At 41.9% G+C, this 22,144-nt stretch overlaps 1 protein-coding gene across 1 annotated transcript; it reads right to left on the reverse strand.

Moving 5' to 3' along the window:
* Window positions 1-534: 534 nt before the first annotated feature.
* Window positions 535-21,082, reverse strand: LOC135540110 (solute carrier family 2, facilitated glucose transporter member 1-like). The gene is made up of 10 exons (XM_064966490.1): window positions 20,651-21,082; window positions 13,277-13,372; window positions 6,300-6,460; window positions 5,932-6,172; window positions 5,638-5,800; window positions 5,215-5,402; window positions 4,699-4,803; window positions 4,502-4,603; window positions 4,137-4,340; window positions 535-3,318 (listed from the first exon to the last, which is right to left on the reverse strand). Exons 1-10 carry the CDS (start codon window positions 20,666-20,668, stop codon window positions 3,118-3,120), a joined length of 1,479 nt encoding a protein of 492 aa, XP_064822562.1. The 5' UTR covers window positions 20,669-21,082; the 3' UTR covers window positions 535-3,117.
* Window positions 21,083-22,144: the final 1,062 nt, after the last annotated feature.

Genomic DNA, 22,144 nt, shown 5'->3' on the forward strand with positions numbered 1-22,144 from the left:
GGGCAGCCCGGGGAGAGAGCTGGTCTTGGGGGGAGAGAGTTTGGGTTCAATTGTCCTGGGATCAGACTGTCTCTGACCTTGTGATCTTCAAAGTTTCCTTTGACACAGGGAGAACCACCTTAACTGGCCACTTACCCAGACATACACACTCACTGATGCAAATTCACGCTCACACACACATGCGTACGCACACACGTCTACAATTTTGGCAACAGCATGGTGGCATTTATAAATCAGTAAGGCATCCTCTCCTACAAAGCTTATAAAATATTATACAAGGGGTATGTCTAATTTTGGATTTGATTGGTTAAAACTGCATTCCAGCCGGAGTCTATTCCACAAGTTACCACCGGCTAAATCTATGATGGTTAGATGAAATGCCTATTTACTCTGTTCCAGCTGACTGCGCAATCCACTGCCTCATCAGCCCAGCCAGGCAAATCAATTATTAGAAAAGTAGAAGGCGTTTAGAGCATCTGCAGTCATTGATTACAATCTGAAATTAATTGTTGTGAAAATAAGGAACCCAGCTAATTGACATTTTCCTGTATGTTTGTTTTATTGAGTCAAACATCCAACCACACATCTTACAAAAGAAAATAAAACCATCAGGACATTGACACCATGGCACACTGTTTTACAGAAGGTCATTCTGTTAGAGGTTCATTTTCACCCAACATATAAACATGCGCTTTTACAAAAATTAAATGCATACTGTTTACTAAAATGTGTAGAAAATAAAAACAATACTAATAAATTAGGCATCTAATAAATAGTATATATCATTCAATGGTTCATGTACAAAGCTGAAGTAAGATTGTGTTAATAGTTATCTCATACAATATTTCTTCAGACAGGAAATCAGACAAAATAAAGGCAGGTGTGTAGATGCACAACTACCGAAACTAGTCATATTCCTCTATAAGTAGTAACTAACATAACATACTTTATACATTTGGGTCCTTTACTATTTGTTGTATTTACATTATAAGTATTGTGGCCTTTTTAGACAATTATTCTGTGCAGAGATGGATTTCTACAACTCTTTTATGCATATATTCTGTGTTAATAAATGTGTTTATAAAATGCCCAAATATAATTGTCAAACTATACACTCAAAGTACACTGCATTTGATTTCAGTCCGTAAGTGCATCTTTTGCTCTCCATCACAAGGTTGGAGTTCAATCAGGCATATCTAAAGGACAGTCAAGTCTTGGTGCCTACATTGATCCTGACATTTGATGACTTAGGGAGACTTACAGTCAATGAGTTTGCGGTGTCTAACCGACACATTGTTGGTGGAGAAGAGAAAGAGTCCCATATAATTTCAAAAGACACAAACTATATATTTGCATGGATTTGAACACACAAACTCGACATGGAATGACTACAATGGATATTGCTTGTGGAGTTCTGTTCGGGTAAAGGTGCATTACTAAAACTATTTAGACCACTTCCAAAACGTATTCAACTGGCCAGATTAGCTTATATTTGATTCTAAAACATTTTCTACCAACCTTATGACCTCAAATAACATAGATCTGTGAATGTAGAGATGTACTAGTTAAACAACAACAATGATATCATGTAATCCAACAGTAGCTCTTCAGTCTCTTATCAGTAACATAAGGTTCCATATTTGGTAAAAACATTTTGAGCCAAGCTCCAACTACAATTACGGAAGATTTTCAGTAACAAAACAGCCAATATTGGGATGATAAAGTGCTGCTAAAAAGAAAACTTTCCTCAAAAACGTTTTATTCGAGAATAGAAAACTTCTTACAGTGGCACAGCAGTCAAAGACAGGAGCCGCTTACATCAATAGATGCTGTTGGCTATATCAGCTGACTACTGGATTGTCAGCTATGCGTCACAAAACTAAGTTGAACAAGGAAGCAGCAGTGCTGAACTATACCAAAGGCATTGTGGAGTTACAATAATGAAAAGCACCCAAAAAGAAAGTCACCACTTTTCAAGGAACATGGAGCATTAGCTGGGAGTTTGACCCCGAAGGGTCTAAAAGCACTTTCAGGATGAAGCAGACCTTGGTAAGGCTGGAAGCCACATTACATTTGGTTACTGTTTGAAAGGCATCCTCCTTTTCTGTCAAAGGCACAAGATCAGAGAACAACGTACAGTCTTGTGAACTGCTAGAAGGCTCTACTGGGAGTGTATTCCTTGTATGATTTCGGACCAGGCGTTTAAACTCAAAGTTGTGAGGGACTTCAGTTACGTTTTAGAGGTGGGGGGGTTGTAAGTCAGATTTGGGTATATTTTACATCTATATTAGTCTGCAGTGAAATGGGCTGATGTTGCTTTTCAACTGAGTATAGTTTGCTATACAAAAAAGAGTAGAAATGTCTCAAATAGTCCCATGATTTCATAGTGTAAAATTAATGCTCATGGGTATTGCTTGGGAATTAAATATAAAATGTATGCATACAGTAACTTATAACAGCTGGCTCATTTGTAACTGTGTCTTTTAACTAAGACATAAACATACAAAATTATCTTTTTGATTTTCTTTATTTTTCCTTAAGAAATTCATTTGTAAAAAATAATTAAAAGCCTATCCGGACAGAGATTAAAAGTGAGTTGGTAAAAACATATTTACATGGCATGCAATTTCTTGAGGGTATTCAATGAAAATAATTGAGACCTGCATAAGAGGCAGAAGCATGGATATCTAAACCAACAAAATGAGAAAAGTAACAGACAAAGGAAGAAAAATAAAGTAAAAGTAACACAGGATTTTACTGTTTTCTGATATAAAATTTGAAGTTAATTGAAAAGACCACCTTTTCCTTCTATCTACCATGCCAACCCACCCCCTTACACCCAGGTTCCTGCCCCCACCAAGTTTTTGTTGTGATGAGAAGAGAAGGAGCGCTTGAGACTTTGAGACAGAGGATCGAGCAGGAGGTGAGGGGCATCTGTTCTCTGTTTGGTGAACATACCTAAAATGTGATGGCAGCCAGTGTGTCAGTTTAGTAGTCAGTTTGCACAAATCATTGAGTGGGCCACTCTGGTCCCCTCATGTTGGGGTGGTGAAGGAGGGTTCATAGCCAGGCCTCAGCAGGGGGTGTGGGACGAGAGGAGAGGGGAGGAACAGGTGCTCAGAGCTGAGAGTCAGCCCCCAGGCTGTTGAGCTCCTCCGGTGAGTGCTTCTCTCCCCCAGTGCCAGCCGACTGGCGGAACCCGGCAGAGATCTCGTCAAATGTCCGGCCCTTGGTCTCAGGCACCTTGAAGTAGGTGAAGATGAAGAAGCTGAGCAGCAGTATAGTGAAGATGACAAAGACATAAGGGCCACACAACTCCTGTAGGGCGAGACGGAGAAAAGAAGGAGAGAGAACACTGAAGATCATGTTCATTAAGCAGTGGGTTGCAAAGAGTGGGTATATTACTGGAAACTTTCTAAGTTTACCAGTAAACTACTAGAATGTTGGTATCTTTCAAGGATTTTATGTAATCTATCACAAGACATCTAGCGGCCCTTTTGGGCACTTTAGATTTTTACAGGTGTCTATAATTATCCCTGGCCCTTGGTGTGACCTTATCATATGTAAATATGTATGAAATAATTAAATAAGGTGATTTTAAAATAAACATTAGAATGACAAAGCTGTAAAACATGATCCTAAATTATCTTCAACTTAGTGAATACCATTGATGTTTAATATGAGGGTTTCAGCAAATATCCTTTATTAATTCTTAACACACTTCTTTTTATTTTACTAAGTCAACATTTATTCGTTTTCAGTGTTTTGGCATGAAACTGGTGGCAGCTGTGAACAGAATAAATGTTTGGAAGAGTTGCAGAGTTAATGGAAAATAATGCCAATGTTGATTAGATGCTTTTTTCCTTAATTAGGTTATGTTCTCTTGAACCATATGGTTTATGGACAATATGGACACAGATATAACAAATTCATACTATATATGATTTTTTATTTTTTATTATTAAAGTATAAATGACAAAATTCACGATAGATTTCTGTTAATTACCAAAATTAATGAAGATTCCAGTAACTTTCGTAAAATTCCAGTACCTTTGCAACCCTAATCGAGATGAGTTTGCAGACAACATCTACCATGATGAGCATCAGTGACTAACAAGGCTGTGCTCAGTGCTTACCTCTACATACTGGAAGGCCATGCCCACTATGAAGTTGGCGGTCCAGTTAGAGAAGCCAGCCACAGCGAAGGCCGAGGGCCGGGGTCCTTGGGAGAACAGCTCAGCCACGATGAACCAGGGGATGGGACCCGGGCCAATCTCAAAGAATGCCACAAAGGCAAAGATGGCCACGATGCTCACGTAGGACATCCACGGCAGCTGTTCCTGATGGAAGACAAACAGACAGCAGGGGGTTAAACTACTGGTATTCATTCAACATATTATATTTACAAGGACGTGTATCAATAAACCAAGTGTTTTTCCTCATTCATTCCGTATGAGAGCTGCTAGCCTTATGTGAAGTGTGCTGTAGTTAGTCTACGTACCAGCAGAGCCAGAGCGACGGTCATCAGAACGGCAGCGCCTGCCATTCCTATCAGCCCCAGCAAGTGGAGAGACCTGCGTCCGGCGCGCTCCACCACAAACAACTGAGAGGAGAGAGGGTTGAGTTACACTGTCCAACCCCTAATGTGGTACATCATGTGCACCATATATGAAACATACACATCTGCCAGTTACTCACCGACACCACAGTGAAGGCTGTGTTGACCACACCGGCACCAATTGTAGCATAAACAGGCTGAGCAACTCCGGCCTTCTCAAAGATACGGGTAGAGTAGTAGAAGACCTGCAGAACACCAACAGCACAGTTTAGAGTTGCAAAATAGGTAGTATACTGTATGTCAGGGATCATCAACTAGATTCAGCCGAGGGCCATTTTTTCTTGAGCAGATGGTCGGTGGGCTGGAACAAAATTACAAATAATTTGTAGACTACAAATTGACTGCAAGAAGCCCAAACAGATATAATGTTTGACAAAAACATAATCACTTCAAACCAGTTGTATACGATCACGTGTCTCTCTATTATGCGAGGGAATACTTGGGAACAAACTTGGAGCTGATTTCCTGGTGTTATTGTAGTCTTCTATGTTGAACAATAACAAATAAAAAACCTGGGGGGCTAAATAAAAGCACCAAATCAAGGGAACCCTGCTGTATGTGTTTGGGGTGAGAAGTGTGTATGAGGGGTGACTCACAGCGTTAATGCCAGACAGCTGCTGGGAGAGCTGAAGCATGATAGCGATGAAGATGGGCTGGCGGTAGAGTGGCGAACGGAACAGCTCTAGGATGGTCACCTTCTTCTCCCTCATCATCTGCCTGGCCTCCTCCTTCATCTCCTGCATGTCTGCACTCACGTCTGTGGTCCCACGCAGCTTCTTCAGGACTGACAGAGACAGAGCGAGAATGGAGGTTACATTACAGTCTGCTAGGGCTGGGTCACTCCATACCAGATCAATTTAGGCAATTCGAGGGATGAATTTAAATTAAACACATTTATTGAAACATGGCCCTTATTTTAGATAATTTTCAACTCATTCAAACTGACAGAACTGACATTGGCTGAACTGATGACATCAAGTGTATGAATGTGTGTTTGTGTATAAATGTACTCTACACACCAGTCTTGGCCTTGTTCTCCTCGTTACGGTTGATGAGGAGGAAGCGGGGGCTCTCGGGGCAGAAGGGCAGCAGTGCACACTGCACTAGGGCTGGGATGAAAGTGAAGCCCAGCAGGAAGGGCCACAGAGATGCGTTCCCCATTAAGGCCTCCATGCCAAACACCTGAACCACAGCACATAGTTAGACCACCATCAGATTATCATATAGCACAGCTCTCAAAGAGATTCCTTTGGAAAAGCATACAAATCATCCATTATTCTCCATCCGATATCCCTGTGCCCATTGGCACTGACCTGTGCCATCAGGATGCCTGTGACGATGCCTAGCTGGTGGAGGGTGCCCAGGGCTCCTCGGAGGGCAGTGGGGGCCACCTCACCCACGTACATCGGCACAAAGCCAGTGGAGAGGCCGGAGTAGAGGCCCACCACGAAGCGCCCGATGATCAGCATCTCCCATGAGCCACCCATCTTAGAGAAGCCCATGAGAGCAGCGGAGACAAAGGCCAGCACGTTGGCCATGAGCATGGAGTTCCTCCTGTAGACACCACAGAAATAGTCATGTCAATTATAGTCCACTTACTTACAGACATTTACATATCACACATGTAATATCATCTCACATAACACAGTTGTAAATAAACATTGTGAAGTGTCGTATTTACCTGCCAAAGCGGTTAACGAACAGGCCCACGGAGAAGGAGCCGAAGATGCCGCCGACAGAGAAGATGGCGACGGAGATGGACCACAGGGTGGTGAGGGAGGTCTTGGTGATGGGCTCCTGGTACCGGTCGAACCATGTTTCGTTGAGGAACCTCTCAATAACCTAGCAGAGCAGGAGAGAAAACAACACAAGCTCACAACACTGCCATAGACAGAAATCACAGTCAATTGTACCATAGACATACAGTAATGTAAGAGACAGTAAAAAAAGGTGTTTCCTTGTCCTCATTGCCATTGGCCAGGTGGCTGCTGTTTGATGTATGGCCAGTAGATGGAGGTAGAGGATTGTATTTCAGGTTTTCCAGCAACAAGGTCGTTTGTGGGAGAGCGAGGTGTCAGGTTTCAACCCCTTCCCCCACAGTGACTCAGTGTTGATAAACATACATATGTCTGATCAGCTTGTGCTGGTAGTTAAGTGGTACAGGCTGGGAGGAATGTCCCCCTCCCCCCATGTCTCTGCCGTGGCACACTGACAACTGTCATATGTCTAAGACTCCCTCTACCTCTATCTAGCACTTCTAGTACTCGACACTGAGCCCTGCCCCCTCCTGTCCTCCTCTCCCAAGTATCACTGCTGGCTCCTGTCATGTGCTTTACTGATAGATTATACAATATACCCGTCACCAATACTTATATAATGCTGAGTGATTGATATAGAACTGTTAATGTATTTCATAGGGCAGGAGAGGTAAGCTGGGTATGCTGTTCAAGATATGGTATAGCCCAACACTGTCAATATAGTTCCATAAAATAAACATTCTTACAGATAGAGAATCGCAAGTCTACCTTTAATTTCTTATTCTTGATTTCTCTGAATAGGCTTGTGTCTGACTCAAGACCTAGCACGCACCTGGCCACAATGAAAAAAGCTGTCCATTCATGACCGGTGACCCTGTACTGATTTAAGCATTACTGTCTCTGTGGACTCCTGGCCTGGCAATGCGGAGGCATTCAGGTCCGTCTGTCTGTGCTACAAGGGGCCCAATTTGGAGCCGGCAAGCAGGGTGGAGAAGCAGACCAGGGCACTTGAGAGACACCTAATCTAATCAGTGCTACTGTCTTTAGAGCGGAAGGGTTGCAATCACATCGGAGAGAGAGATGGAGATTTGGGCTGGGGGTTATTAAGGGTCTCCATATACACAGAGTGTACAAAACTTTATGAACACCTGCACTTTCCATGACATAGACTAAACAGGTGAATCCAAGTGAAAGCTATGATCCCTTATTCAGTCAGTCTAGATCAGTAGTCACCAACCTTTTCTGAGTCAAGATCACTTTCGCAGTCAAAAAGCAGAGATCTACTGCTCAGATTTTTTTTTTTACATTAACCTCAAAAACAGTTTTGTAGGAATGATGTTTGGGAAGTAGGCCTAACACATTATCACAGCATATTGGCTATATCATTGGCCTGCCAATATTGTTAATCAGACAATATCATATTTTAAAACTCAAGCTTTGATAACAAAATAGATCAGTTGGTTTAGCACTTGTGAGGCACTGTGGAGCATGAATTTAAATAATTTGCTTTTTTATTTTAGTGGACTGATGGTCAACGAGGTCAAATTACGACATCAGGGATCTTCAGGTTGAAAAGTCAGAGCTCTGGAAAGGTGCCCGAGTTTCTGAATGACTTGGAATTCCGAGTTGGATGACCGTTCAAAACTATTTTTCCCAACCGCCTCTCAGGGTCCCTGCTCTCTCATTCCTTTCTTCTATTGAGACTGACCAGATAGAGGGGACACCGTCTTCCATCTGATCGCGAAACTCGAATCGCACCGCATCTGCCTCATGCACAAATTCATGTTGTTCCTATGACCAGAGAAAGTTAAATATTCCTTCAAATTAAAATCGACACGACAAGCTGCTAATAATAATAATAATAAAATGCAGGGCCATCGATACTTGGCTACTCATTCATTGCAGCTGCAGCCCGAGCGGAAGTAAGGAGAAGCGCGTTTTGTAATAGTGTAGAATAGTGACATCAGTTGTCAGAGCAGCTTACCGATCTTTGCACCTGTACACAGCCCATCTATAAATAGCCCACCCAACTACCTCATCCCCATATTGTTTAATTTTTTTCTCCTTTGCACTCCAGTATCTCTACTGCATCATCTTCTGCACATCTATCACCCAAGTGTTCATGCTAAATTGTAATTATTTCACCAGCTCTGTAGCCACGGTGATTTGAGCTATCCGATTGGGCAGTATAGTAGGTGCACTCGATTTACAGTGCCTTGCGAAAGTATTCGGCCCCCTTGAACTTTGCGACCTTTTGCCACATTTCAGGCTTCAAACATAAAGATATAAAACTGTATTTTTTGTGAAGAATCAACAACAAGTGGGACACAAGCATGAAGTGGAACGACATTTATTGGATATTTCAAACTTTTTTTAACAAATCAAAAACGGAAAAATTGGCCGTGCAAAATTATTCAGCCCCCTTAAGTTAATACTTTGTAGCACCACCTTCTGCTGCGATTACAGCTGTAAGTCGCTTGGGGTATGTCTCTATCAGTTTTGCACATCGAGAGACTGAAATTTTTTCCCATTCCTCCTTGCAAAACAGCTCGAGCTCAGTGAGGTTGGATGGAGAGCATTTGTGAACAGCAGTTTTCAGTTCTTTCCACAGATTCTCGATTGGATTCAGGTCTGGACTTTGACTTGGCCATTCTAACACCTGGATATGTTTATTTTTGAACCATTCCATTGTAGATTTTGCTTTATGTTTTGGATCATTGTCTTGTTGGAAGACAAATCTCCGTCCCAGTCTCAGGTCTTTTGCAGACTCCGTCAGGTTTTCTTCCAGAATGGTCCTGTATTTGGCTCCATCCATCTTCCCATCAATTTTAACCATCTTCCCTGTCCCTGCTGAAGAAAAGCAGGCCCAAACCATGATGCTGCCACCACCATATTTGACAGTGGGGATGGTGTGTTCAGGTTGATGAGCTGTGTTGCTTTTACGCTAAACATAACGTTTTGCATTGTTGCCAAAAAGTTCAATTTTGGTTTCATCTGACCAGAGCACCTTCTTCCACATGTTTGGTGTGTCTCCCAGGTGGCTTGTGGCAAACTTTAAACAACACTTTTTATGGATATCTTTAAGAAATGGCTTTCTTCTTGCCACTCTTCCATAAAGGCCAGATTTGTGCAATATACGACTGATTGTTGTCCTATGGACAGAGTCTCCCACCTCAGCTGTAGATCTCTGCAGTTCATCCAGAGTGATCATGGGCCTCTTGGCTGCATCTCTGATCAGTCTTCTCCTTGTATGAGCTGAAAGTTTAGAGGGACGGCCAGGTCTTGGTAGATTTGCAGTGGTCTGATACTCCTTCCATTTCAATATTATCGCTTGCACAGTGCTCCTTGGGATGTTTAAAGCTTGGGAAATCTTTTTGTATCCAAATCCGTCTTTAAACTTCTTCACAACAGTATCTCGGACCTGCCTGGTGTGTTCCTTGTTCTTCATGATGCTCTCTGCGCTTTTAACGGACCTCTGAGACTATCACAGTGCAGGTGCATTTATACGGAGACTTGATTACACACAGGTGGATTGTATTTATCATCATTAGTCATTTAGGTCAACATTGGATAATTCAGAGATCCTCACTGAACTTCTGGAGAGAGTTTGCTGCACTGAAAGTAAAGGGGCTGAATAATTTTGCACGGCCAATTTTTCAGTTTTTGATTTGTTAAAAAAGTTTGAAATATCCAATAAATGTTGTTCCACTTCATGATTGTGTCCCACTTGTTGTTGATTCTTCACAAAAAATACAGTTTTATATCTTTATGTTTGAAGCCTGAAATGTGGCAAAAGGTCGCAAAGTTCAAGGGGGCTGAATACTTTCGCAAGGCACTGTAGTAACAGATTTGCCAGTCCACCGGGTAGTCGGAGTTTGTCTCATGGGAACACTTTGCTTACCCAGTGCGGCAACAGCTCAACATGACTTTAAAAAAGGAGTGCAAGCCGTTATTGTTCGTTGGCTTTTCTACAGAAATATTTGGTGATCGACTAGGAATGCCTTGAAGATCGACCATTGGCGACCACTGGTCTAGATGAAGAGGAGGAGGCAGGTTAAAGAAGGATTTTTAAGCCTTAAGATACTTGAAACATGGATTGTGTATGTGTGTCATTCAGAGGGAAAATGGGCAAGACAAAATATTTAAGGGCCTTTGAACAGGGTATGGTAGTAGTGTGTCAAGAACTGCAACGCTGCTGGGTTGTTCACGCTCAACAGTTTCCCGTGTGTACCAAGAATGGTCCACCACCCAAAGGACATTCAGCCAACTCAATATTAGGAAGGTGTTCCTAATGTTTTATACATTCAGTAATTAGTCATGCTGTTATCACATTTATCATGGATCTCAAATCAAATTAAAGTTTATTGGTCATGTGCACAGGATACAGGGTGTAAATGGTACAGTGAAATGTTCTGGATGTGTCTCTATGTTCAGCAATACTACTGTTTCTGTGAATACTTCCCTGCACTCTGTATGTTGCTTCTAAACAGCTGTGGCATTGTGTGGTATTACTGAGCATGTGTCAGTGTGCGTATGTGTGTGTATATACGTAACTGGGACCTCAGCTGGGACTGAGGAGGGGAAGGGAGGGCAGGTTTACACTGGCCCAGTGTCTGAATGACAGCAAACCTCTACATATCCATGTCCTCTACATGTATGTTTGTTTTACTCCATGTGTTGTTGTATGTGTCGAACTGCTTTGCTTTATCTTGGCCAGGTCGCAATTGTAAATGAGAACTTGTTCTCAACTTGCCTACCTCGTTAAATAAAGGTGAAATAAAAATAAAAGAAATAAAAATATCCACCCCCTTCTCACCACTGCCCCCCTTGACCACTCTTACAGGAGGGCACCCCACCTCTACACCTCAGCTAGGCTTATACTTAGAACTAGATCATCTGGTCCTACAATCACATTTTAATTATTCACCCCTGGGGGGTTTAACCAATCAGAATGTCTACCGGTCTGTAATAAACAGGTATCAAAGTATTATTTTCTTCCCTATTGTGTACAGATGTAGGATCTTAATTTGATCACTCTTTTGTTGCTGAGAATTTTCCTGAACATCAGGAATTGCACACTTGTAGTGTATGTGAGTTTTAAAAAGGCTTCTAAAGTTTGTCTTTGTCACCTTGAAATTTCAGACTTGATTTGCCTTAACAAAAAATATATCAATTCCTACAAAAATGTCCATTATAATCCACATAATAATTCACATTTCCTGTTACTGTAGGATTATTTTTCTGCTGTAGCAAACTTGGCTCAAATTAAGATCCTACATCTGTAGCCTACTATTCTATTCACAAAACAGTGCTGGCTCCCAAACATCAATTGAAGCGCTTGGTAGGTATGACAGGTAGGTACTGACAGACAAATGAGTGTGTGTGATGGAGCAATAAGTGGTCTCCTGAGAAAGGAACATCAGGACAGGAGACAGCTGGGACTGTAGATCACACAGAGCCCCTCATATATCAAAAGTAATGGAGAGGGCAGGTGTCCCATGTATTCAGGCAAAAAGCACCTGGAACTATGAGCCGAGCTGCCAAAAGGCTTGTTCAGACAAAGACCAATACTGTGTGGATTAGCCCTTTCACTTAAATAACAAATAATACTGAAGCATGCATGAGAGCACCAGCTGTACCGGAAGACTGTGTGATCACGCTCTCCGCAGCCGATGTAAGATCTTTCGACAAGTCAACATTCACAAGGCCGCAGATGGATTACCAGGACGTGTACTGCGAGCATGCGCTGACCAACTAGCAAGTGTCTTCACTGACATTTTCAACCTCTGACTGTCCGAGTCTGTAATACCAACATGTTTGAAGCAGACCACCATAATTGGCAAAGACTCCAGCCACCCTAGTCATAGACTGTTCTCTTTGCTACCACATGGCAAGCGGTACCGGAGCGCCAAGTCTAGGTCCAAGAGGCTTCTAAACAGCTTCTTCCCCAAGCTGTAAGACTCCTGAACATCTAGTCAAATGGCTACCCAGACTACTTGTATTGACCCCCCCCCCCACCACCACCACCACCACCACTCTCTGTTGTCAGCTACGCATAGTAACTTTAATTAACTCTATCTACATGTACATATTACCTCAACTAACCGGTGCCCCCGCATATTGACTCTGTACCAGCACCCACCTGTAGATATTGTTATTTTTTACTGCTGATCTTTAATTACTTGTTACTTTTATCTCTTATTCTTATCCGTATTTTTTGAAACTGCACTGTCGGTTAGGGGCTGGTAAGTAAGCATTTCACTGCAAGGTCTACTACACCTGTTTTATTCGGCACATGTGACGAATCAAATTTTTTATTTGAAACTGAAAGATTATTATGACCCACAAGACCTAATATCCCCTGGATATTGTGAGCTTTCAGGAAACAAAACCATTTTGTAGATTTAGCAGCTACAGTACAAAACTGTTTAAGGGATCCACTTTCACGAGAAATGTGAAGGAGTAGAGTCAAAGAAACACATTTTGTTTAAGTAAATGGAAAATAACTTAATTCCATTTTTAGAGACACGTCTCACTGAGAGCTCCTAAATGATGTTCCCTTTAGCACAGTGAATAGCACTCTCCTGGCTGTCACCTCACTTACAATCTGAGCCCATTCGGGGCATGAAAACAGTCCTTTACACATCACAGAGGCCCTTTAATGGAGAGTGCCTTGGACGAGATACTTGAGATATTATTAGCTCCACTTTTTTCACGTGTTGCAGGGAACATCTTGACTGGCCAAGGCAGACACAGCGGCAGTCTCATCTGGGAAAAGGTGTTGGGGAAGCATGTTCGAGCATGGTGTCACTTAGATAAATATAGATAAGCCTTCCCCATCCAATTCCCATAAGGCACATCAGCCCCACCTCCCCACCCAATCTCGTTCCCGTGGACTCACCTTCTGAGGGGCGTTGATGACACCCGTGTTGTAACCAAACTGCAGTGAGCCAATCACTGCTGTTCCCACCGTCAGCATCAACTGGAAGGTCACTTGCTGCATATAGACAGGAGAGAAAGTATGTTAGAAATCCCCTCTCTCCAAATGTCTGTACTGTATCAGAGCATGAAAAGAGCAGCTTGGAGGTACTTTGAGTTGATATACTTATTGTCTTAAGAATACAAATCTCTAGGCTAAGCTATCCTGTTGTTGCCATTCCATATAGCCTAGACCTAGGCTAGACAGGCCTTAAGGCATATTTTGGTGAGAACCTCCTTGGCACACTGTACTGTAAAGGTTCATCAATTTAGTTGTACAATATCCATTGACTTTATCTTGTTCAACTAGTTTGACAAGTAATCACTATCAGACCCTGAAGACGGCATACAAAATACATTGATTGTCCCGTCATGACTCATGTCATTTGTGTGGACCTCCTGTGTTGCTGATTAACTGCAAACCAATCTAAGGATTTTGGGCCTGGTAATGCTTTAGTTTCTAAATATTTTTTTATTTTTTTCCTCCCCCGAAATGTTAAAGAACTTGCCTAACTTGAGCTGCAGTTTCTATAGAATGGGCTAGTGTCCTACATTGCGCAATAGGTGATTGTACTGCCCCAAATGTGTGTGGTAGTGACATAACTTGCAAGAAGGCAACCTAGCCTCAGGCCAAGCACAGAGAACGGGGAATTCATCCTAAATCTGTCCACCTCAGGTGGTTGATTGTAGGCCTAAATATTTGTGCATTAGGACCACGTGTCCACACCCAGCCCTCTCAGGAGAGGGGTGATCTAGCCTCAGTCATTGTCTGTGTTCCTGTTATTTCTAAAATTGTTTGATTGGCATAATCCCAGTGGAGCCACAAGGAAGGCAGATATTTTCCTCTTGCCATCAAGTTAACACACATACATACACACATACACATATTAGGCGAGCCATTATGCAGTGTCTGTGGCGTATTGTCTGTATTGTAGGCATATTGGGATTTCGTTTTTTGTTGGTTACAATCGTGTGGAGAAGAGGTATGTGGGCTACTGGTACTGGGAGTTTTCCTCTGTTTAGGAGTTGTCTGTATCTGTGATGTTTTGATAGTGACATGGCTGTTCTGACATAAGATTTAGCCTTAATGCTTTACACCAGTTGCTATGGAAGCTGAGATCCTCTTTCGTACTCATGTTGTGACTGATTCTAAACTTAAAGACAGTGTAGTTATGACAAGGTCCTAAATGTCTGTAAAATGTGAGGGAAAGTGAATCATCCCAAAATATATTTCTGCAAGGGAAAATATACAGTAGGCTCTGACACATTGTCACAAAAAGCACTCAACTAGATAAACTTGCATGATAGCCTATATGTGCTTCCTATTCATGAGATAAACTAGGCCCCCAGGAAGATCAAATCAAATCAAAGTTTATTTGTCACATGTGCCGAATACAACATGTGTAAACCTTACAGTGAAATGCTTACTTACAGGCTCTAACCAATGGTCCCCCCCAAAAAAGGCTATATACAGACACCTGTTAGTCAGGCTTATAGAGGTAGTATGTACATGTAGGTATCGTTAAAGTGACTGTGCATATATGATGAACAGAGAGTAGCAGAAGCGTAAAAGACTATCTACATTTTAGTACTTCAGCAGACGCTCTTATGCAGAGCAACTTAAGTTAGGCTCCCGAGTGGCGCAGCGGTCTAAGGCACTGCATCTCAGTGCTAGAAGTGTCATTCCAGACCCTGGTTTGATCGCAGTATCACAACTGGCTGTGATCGGGATTCCCATAAGGTGGCCCACAATTGGCCAGGCGTCGTCCAGGTTAGGGGAGGGTTTGGCTGGGGTAGGCCGTCATTGTAAAATATGAATTTGTTCTTAACTGACTTGCCAGGTTAAATAAAATAGTGAGCATACATTTTCATACTTTTTTCATACTGGTCCCTCGTGGGAATCAAACCCACAACACTGCAAGAGCCATGCTCTACTGTACCAACTGAGTTACACAGCCATATCTGACATGGGATTATCTGACAGGGAAATTGTATTTATTTAAGGATCCTCTTTAAAAAAATGCTGCTTTAAAGGGCACTAATGAACTAGGCCTACCTCACCTAAAATATATGTTGAGAACAAGTGGTCAAGGCTATTCTAAACAAAAGTGAAGGCATTCCATTTCTGTTCATTCTGAGATTCTTGAAGAGGGTGGGAGCTACAAAGTAGGCTGTGTTTGCAAACACTCACTACACAGCAAGCTTAGTATAGCTCAGTAATAGAGACCTAAACAAGGGCAGGTCTGAAAGTGAGGTGGGGTAAGTGTAAGTCTGAAAAGGTAGCAGCTTAACCAATAAAGTTCCACACAAGCAATGAGTCGCAGGGGTTCAACAACTCCATGGCTGGGTTGTTATAACCAGCCCTAGCACAGGATGTAAACACACACCATCAGGGTAGATCTTGTGTTGTATGGTTTGCTATCAGAAAACATTCCACTGTATTCTTTCTGAAAGGGGATGGTCACGTATCCTTCACCTTGGAAACAATGAAGTCACGCCCTCCAGCTCTGAGATGGTTATCACAGCCTTAAAGACAGCACTGGCCCTTTAAACAAACACCATTGTTATAAAACAGCTGCTGCCACCAGCCAAGTTTACATTCCTCCCAAAGATAAACTTCCATGCAAATCAATCTCCTCCTTCTCAGGAGTGAGTCTGTAAATTTTAGCCCAGTCACAGTGAGTGGGCTGTAGTATTGGTGACGGTTGCTTTAGGCCTAGTTAGAGCAAAAGGGATTTTTCTCACTATTTAAATGAGTACTAACACAAAAAGATAAAGGTCTCAAATGTAGCCTAAAATTTTATTCACATCTACCAAATGTAATATTCAGATGTAAAATGGAACAAAAAAACAACAACAATCTCTCTCCAAATATATGATTAAAGTGAATTTTTACATTTCAGACCTGCCTCATCTAGCTAAATGCATCAACAGTAAAATCTCTTTACATTGATGTATGAGATAGTCTGGGCTTGAGCAAACATCTGAAGTGATCATAAGGCCTGTTCCTTGAGCAACAGTTTACTCAACACAGTTCATGGATTATATTGGAGGTCGTTAGGTCAATTAAAATCGACTTTATGTGATCAACAAGCAGTCCAACAAGGAAACATGGTATACTGCCCTGACGAATGACGATGGTGAGCAGGGATGGGCCAGAGTTGTATAACAGAGGTATGTGGAATTGTGAGAGTCAATTCCAAGTAGGTACAATGTAAGACGGAACCCTTTTTCACATCATATCAGCACTTTGTCAGGTGACCAAAGCCTTAAAACTGACCTCACTGGTTTTGGGAGGATGTCTGGTGAAACATAATTACTTCCTGCTGTGAAATGTTTACAGCCACATCTTCCCTGTAAGTGACACCTATAGTATAATGCATTAGTCATCCAGTTCCAGTGTATTGTATAACCTTTCTCTAGTCCCCCTCTTCAAACACCTCAGCCTCTGCTAAAAGTACCGCTGGGAAACACTGTATCATATTGATTAGCAAGGCCATGCTACAGTGACAGTCTGTAAGTGACAGTACATACAGATATAATGTGAATCACCCTCAGGTGCTGTAAGGTTAAGGGCCTTCTCTAATCTAAGCATCTGAGGTTTACGATAGGCCTAGTTCCGTTCAGAAAGCAGAAGCCATGCCTGGCTGAGCCACAGCTCCCAGTTCCCCACATCCTCAACTCGCCTATGGCTCTCAATGATGGCTATGCTGCCAGCCTCACGTCCCTGCAAACGTCACCTCCTTGACAGCCTCGGGTTTCACAGGGGAACCTAATATCACTCCCTCATCCTCCTCCCGAACCTGAACTCACAGCACAGGACAGCACAGAGCCCCTCCTGTGTATCCTGACTGCCTCCCTTAGTCATTCACTGAGTGAAGAGTTCACAGGAACAAGTCTATGGTCCATAACATGGTCTAAAACAAAGAGGTCAATGGATCGACTGCAGTTGAAAATTAGGGGGATGGCAAAAACTGGCACATTTACAGTAATGTGGATGAATTAATATGCACTGTACCTGTCAAACGAAATGTAATAAAGTAAAGACTGTCAGATACAAACAAAACGTTTCCATACACGTGTATTTCTGATCCATCGAATTTTCCACTGATATCCGGTACAAGTGTTTGTTCAAACCTGACACAATCTCAGATACTGTATAGCTCTATGGAGAACAAGCGAATGAGCCTGTACAGTACACTACAGTTTTACAGATTTAACCAAACTCTCCTTCACATGAAAAGCGATTAGCAGAGGTCAGTACAGTGTGCACAATGCCTTCCACTTTTTTTGAGGAAATGAATTAGGCCCTACGTTTCTGCCTGTTTCAATTACAGCATTCACAGATCTCTTAATCCCATCTTTTATATCAAAAGTATTTAGGCCTCATTAGAACACACTGACACTTAATATTGAAAGGGCATACTGAAGGGGCAGTCATGCAGAGGGAAATAAAGTGAGTGGAAGAAGCCAGTGGATTGAGTGGAATTAAGTTTTTAGAAGGAAGGAACTGAATGCCGGCTTTGGGTTTAATCAAAAGCCAGAACTGTCCACTCAGTTAAAAATCTAATTGCTTCTTAGAGTTATTCCACTCACCACAGACCAGGTCAACTGTAAGCTTGCCCCAATTACCTTGTTTCTTACCCAAGAGAAAAAGAGGCTTCCACTGAACTAAAACAATGCATTTTGTTCAGTCGAGCTTTAAAGGGACTTACAACTTGTGCCCAAACTGCCCATAAATCGGAAGGCTTTGTGTCGGAGGGAAATGCTTGTTATCCAGTCTATAATAGGAACAAAGAGGTTAGACAGTATTTTGTTTTGGAGAGAGGTTGGGAGAAGTTAAACACCCCCGGGGTGAGCAGTCAGGCAGGGGAGGTGTCTATCTGAACAGGTGTATCAACGTGAGGCTAAGAGGGCAATGTCTCGGCAATGGTCCTGTGTGGTTAAGTTGGTAGCCCATGGTGCTTGCAACGACAGTGTTGTGGGTTCAATTCCCACAGGGGACCAGCATGAAAATGGATGCACTCACTCACTCTGGGTGAGACTAAAAAATCAAATTAGGGCTGGCATAATTACTGTGTAGCTGACGGTTAATGGATGAAGACTGTCATGAAAATAAAATTGTTTAAAAAAAACTGACTGAAGACAGGACAGTCGGGCATTTGTGCGGTTGAGTCCGTTTCTGTGATAACATGGACTCTTACCGATGTGATTAATTTTGTTGCCCCTTACTGAAACAAGCAAGGTGTTGTAGCAATTGGTGAAAAAATTGGGCTTGGAAACTCTTACCCTGGCAATTTGACTGGTGAACTCCTGGGTACACTCACAATGGATGCCTGGTATTGTGTTGCAATAATTTCCATGGTATGTAGTATGTAAATTCAAATGATGTTAACTGATGCAACAGAATGTATTTTTTGTAATGTCAGTTGAGTTGAATCAACAAATCACAGCACATATTGATGGGTACACTTCCTGTTTTACTCTAGGTTGAAGATGACAAAGGTGAAGACAATGGGATTCTAATATCCAATAACTCTTTGCAACAACGGGACCAGCTATGCTAGTTAGCAACTGTGCTGGTCCCAGATTTGTGACAACATAGTCTTAACCGGTATATTTTCGACCTAGCTTTTACTTTTTGCTTTTACTTCCTGCTTTGCTACCATGGTTACACTCACGATGGCCACCAGTCCACTCATTATGCCATCATTGATTTGAATGAGGATGCCTGTTCTTCTATTCAAATATTTTTTTATAGCAGCACATGTAGTCAGGAATGGAGGAAAGGAGAAAATGTGCTATTCGAATGGTTATTACGGAGACCACGGTCATTTGGTTGGCCAATTACAGTCATCCAAAATTCCATGAACGTCACAGCCATATGTAAAATGTAATACAATGATTTCCTTGGAAAGCTCTAGACTGGCAATGAGGACATTTATCCTAGAGCCAAAACATAGCCTGCTTTACCTTGCAGACATACAGTATGAACCAGAATATCATTGACAAATGCTTATTACAATGTTATGCACACAGGACTGAACCATGGCTGGGGACAGCTCATTGGTATTTTGGCTTTTGACATATAGCCAGATATCCACCACACCCTGTGGCACCAACCCCTGGTTCTACCCACACGCTGACTGCCCCCTCCCTGTCCAGCTGTGCTGCACACACTCAGGGATCATAAGCACAAGCCAGAGTGCGATGCCCAACCACGAGATGCTGATTATAAACCAGTAGACATGCTCAGTGCTGTGTTAGCCTGGACACACGCTCAAAGCTCAAGCTGTCTGACAAAAGCTAAACCCTGGCCTAATGGGAATGACTGGAAAGGGGTAATTTTAAATGTGTTCCAGCTGAGCGCCAGGAAATCAAACGTCTATGCCTAACCATAAAAGGGGTTACAGACAAATAACAATAAACATGTTTACCATTTCAACCAGAAGTAAACTCTAAGTGAGGGCTGGGGGAAGTGACTTTAAAGTTGTCAGGGGGTAGCTAACCACACAGCATCAGCAGTCAGTGGTAAGTCAGCCATATCAGAGACCAGATGAGTCACGTCTCACTCTCTTCCTTTTACTATTGTAAAACAACAATAAGCAAATGTTACATCAAATGCAATGTGAAAATGAACAAAAATGAAGTGAAGACCTCATATGCTGTGATAAAACAGATCATCTTTAGACTTTAATGTGCTGCCTTCCTGTGAGTAATGCCATCATGCTCTTCATTGAGCTAATTTTAATCCACTACTTTATAAATGGATTACTACACCAGATACAGTCATGATGTCAACAGAGGGGATAGGGTTTACAATTGGCCAGGACGCAGGTAGTTTGTAATGTATGGAGGGGGATTATGAATAGCCAATTAGCGGCCATGAACCTAGTAGGCCTTCCCCACGACCTGACTTAATGTGAACGCGCGTGTGCTGCATTTTCCACCGCAGCCGCATATCCGACTGCGTCCAAAGATGATGGTGAGCAGCACAGCACACACGTTTTACGTTTCAATTGAATAAAACAATTACATGATGGGCTAGCTAGTGTAACTTCTTTAAAAAATACTTAGTATTCGGAACCCATTGACATAAACACAGCTAGGCAGTTTGAGAGTCTCAAGCTAACCTAATCAGTTTTCAATATTACTGGGAAGCTAGCTTCCCACTATCTCTCTTAGCCTCTCTCTATCTCTTTCTCTCAGAGAGACACAAACACATACACAGTTTTGTATATTGGTTTCTACGAATACTGCCAAATAGTCGTTAGCCTCACTCATACAATTAGCCTACCTTGCTGCCTGAATCCATTGCCCCAGTATGGCTTGTCGATATTATTGCTGGCAATCTTGAAATGTCGAGAATATAGTTTGGGTAACTTCCGCGTCAATTTCTTTTACTCAGACGAGGTGTCTCATTTTTAAGAGGATAATAATACAATAGTAAACAATAGTATCTTCTTTGTTATTCTTCTTTATTTTCAGCGTAATTATTTGATTCCAAATTGTCCTCAGTTCATCGTGTTTATTCCCTTAGTGTAATTTCTGTCATGAGCTCAAAACTTCAGATTCATCATGCCCCAAAGTTTTCTTGGGTTGTTGAAGTAGTTCGTTCTTCGAGTACAGACTGTCTACTCTGGGGAAATAAACCGGTGAATATATTTCCTACAGCCCGTCTAGAGTGATTGGCTGACGCAAGAGTTTAGTTCGGCCTCAATGTGAGTTGAGTTCAGCCTCAATTTGTAAGGAGGAGGCCCGTTTCTATCCCTGAGCTTCTATTGGTTTATACTTGCACCCCTATGACGACGTTAAGACATGTAACTCTTAAAAGTGTCACTTAGTTTTGTTGAAGTACTAGGTCGGAAAGTTATGTGTTAAGCACATCGTCCTCGATGTATTTAATTGAAATGATACATTTTGATTACAATTTGGTGGAGGCGTGAGCAAAGTATTATATTGTAATAACATGGTTATATAGCCTACTGATCAGACGCTTGCAGCAGGGGGCGCAAATGCACTCACCATTGCTGATAGTTTGAGGTCATGGCAGGAAATGACAATGGCATGCACCACCTTTTCATCCCACTTGCAACCCCCACGTAGGCTATAAGTAAGCAATAACGTGACGTTGCCTACCAAGGGTAGAATTTCTATACTTCATAGGTCTACTTGCTCCTAGTACTTTATCCCAACAATACTAAAAGAGAAGAGGTAGTAGTAGCCTAGTAATACATTTGAATGATCCATGACAACACTCATTTTTAGGCACACACAAAAAAACATCCAGTCTAGAGGTCAACCGATTAATTAGGGCTGATTTCAAGCTTTCATAACAATCAGTAATCAGACTTTTTATTTAAAACTAAATAGATTTTATTTATGTATTATATGAAGTTAAAATAATTGGGTTCATTGTTCATTCAGTATTGTTGTATTGTTCATTCAGTATTGTCATTATTACAAATATATGTAAAAATCGGCTGATTAATCGGTATCTACTTTTTTTGGTCCTCCAATAATCGGTATCGGCGTTGAAAAATCATAATCGGTCGACCTCTAATCCAGTCAGTCATCCTTTATTTCTCAGCACCTTACTGTATCCATGCGTGCTCAGTCCTTCATAAACAATGTTTCAAACATCCAACATCTGTGATCTTTGACCAAAGCTGGTAATGTGACATTGGTACCCTCTATTCAAAACCATAAATTGTGATGGAGATGTTTGTTATTAAAGGTGTGTAAAAACAAATATTTTCATGTGAATAAATGAAACTGCGTAATACCTTTT

The sequence above is a fragment of the Oncorhynchus masou genome, chromosome 5, assembly GCF_036934945.1.
Source record: "Oncorhynchus masou masou isolate Uvic2021 chromosome 5, UVic_Omas_1.1, whole genome shotgun sequence".
Classification (NCBI taxonomy): domain Eukaryota; kingdom Metazoa; phylum Chordata; class Actinopteri; order Salmoniformes; family Salmonidae; genus Oncorhynchus; species Oncorhynchus masou.

Excerpts from the sequence above, each read along its gene's own strand:
- LOC135540110 (XM_064966490.1), bottom strand. Across the intron at positions 5,801-5,931 it reads CAGGCATCCTGATGGCACAG|GTGTTTGGCATGGAGGCCTT; the intron begins GTCAGTGCCAAT and ends GCTGTGGTTCAG. Across the intron at positions 4,341-4,501 it reads CCGTCGCTCTGGCTCTGCTG|GAACAGCTGCCGTGGATGTC; the intron begins GTACGTAGACTA and ends GTCTTCCATCAG.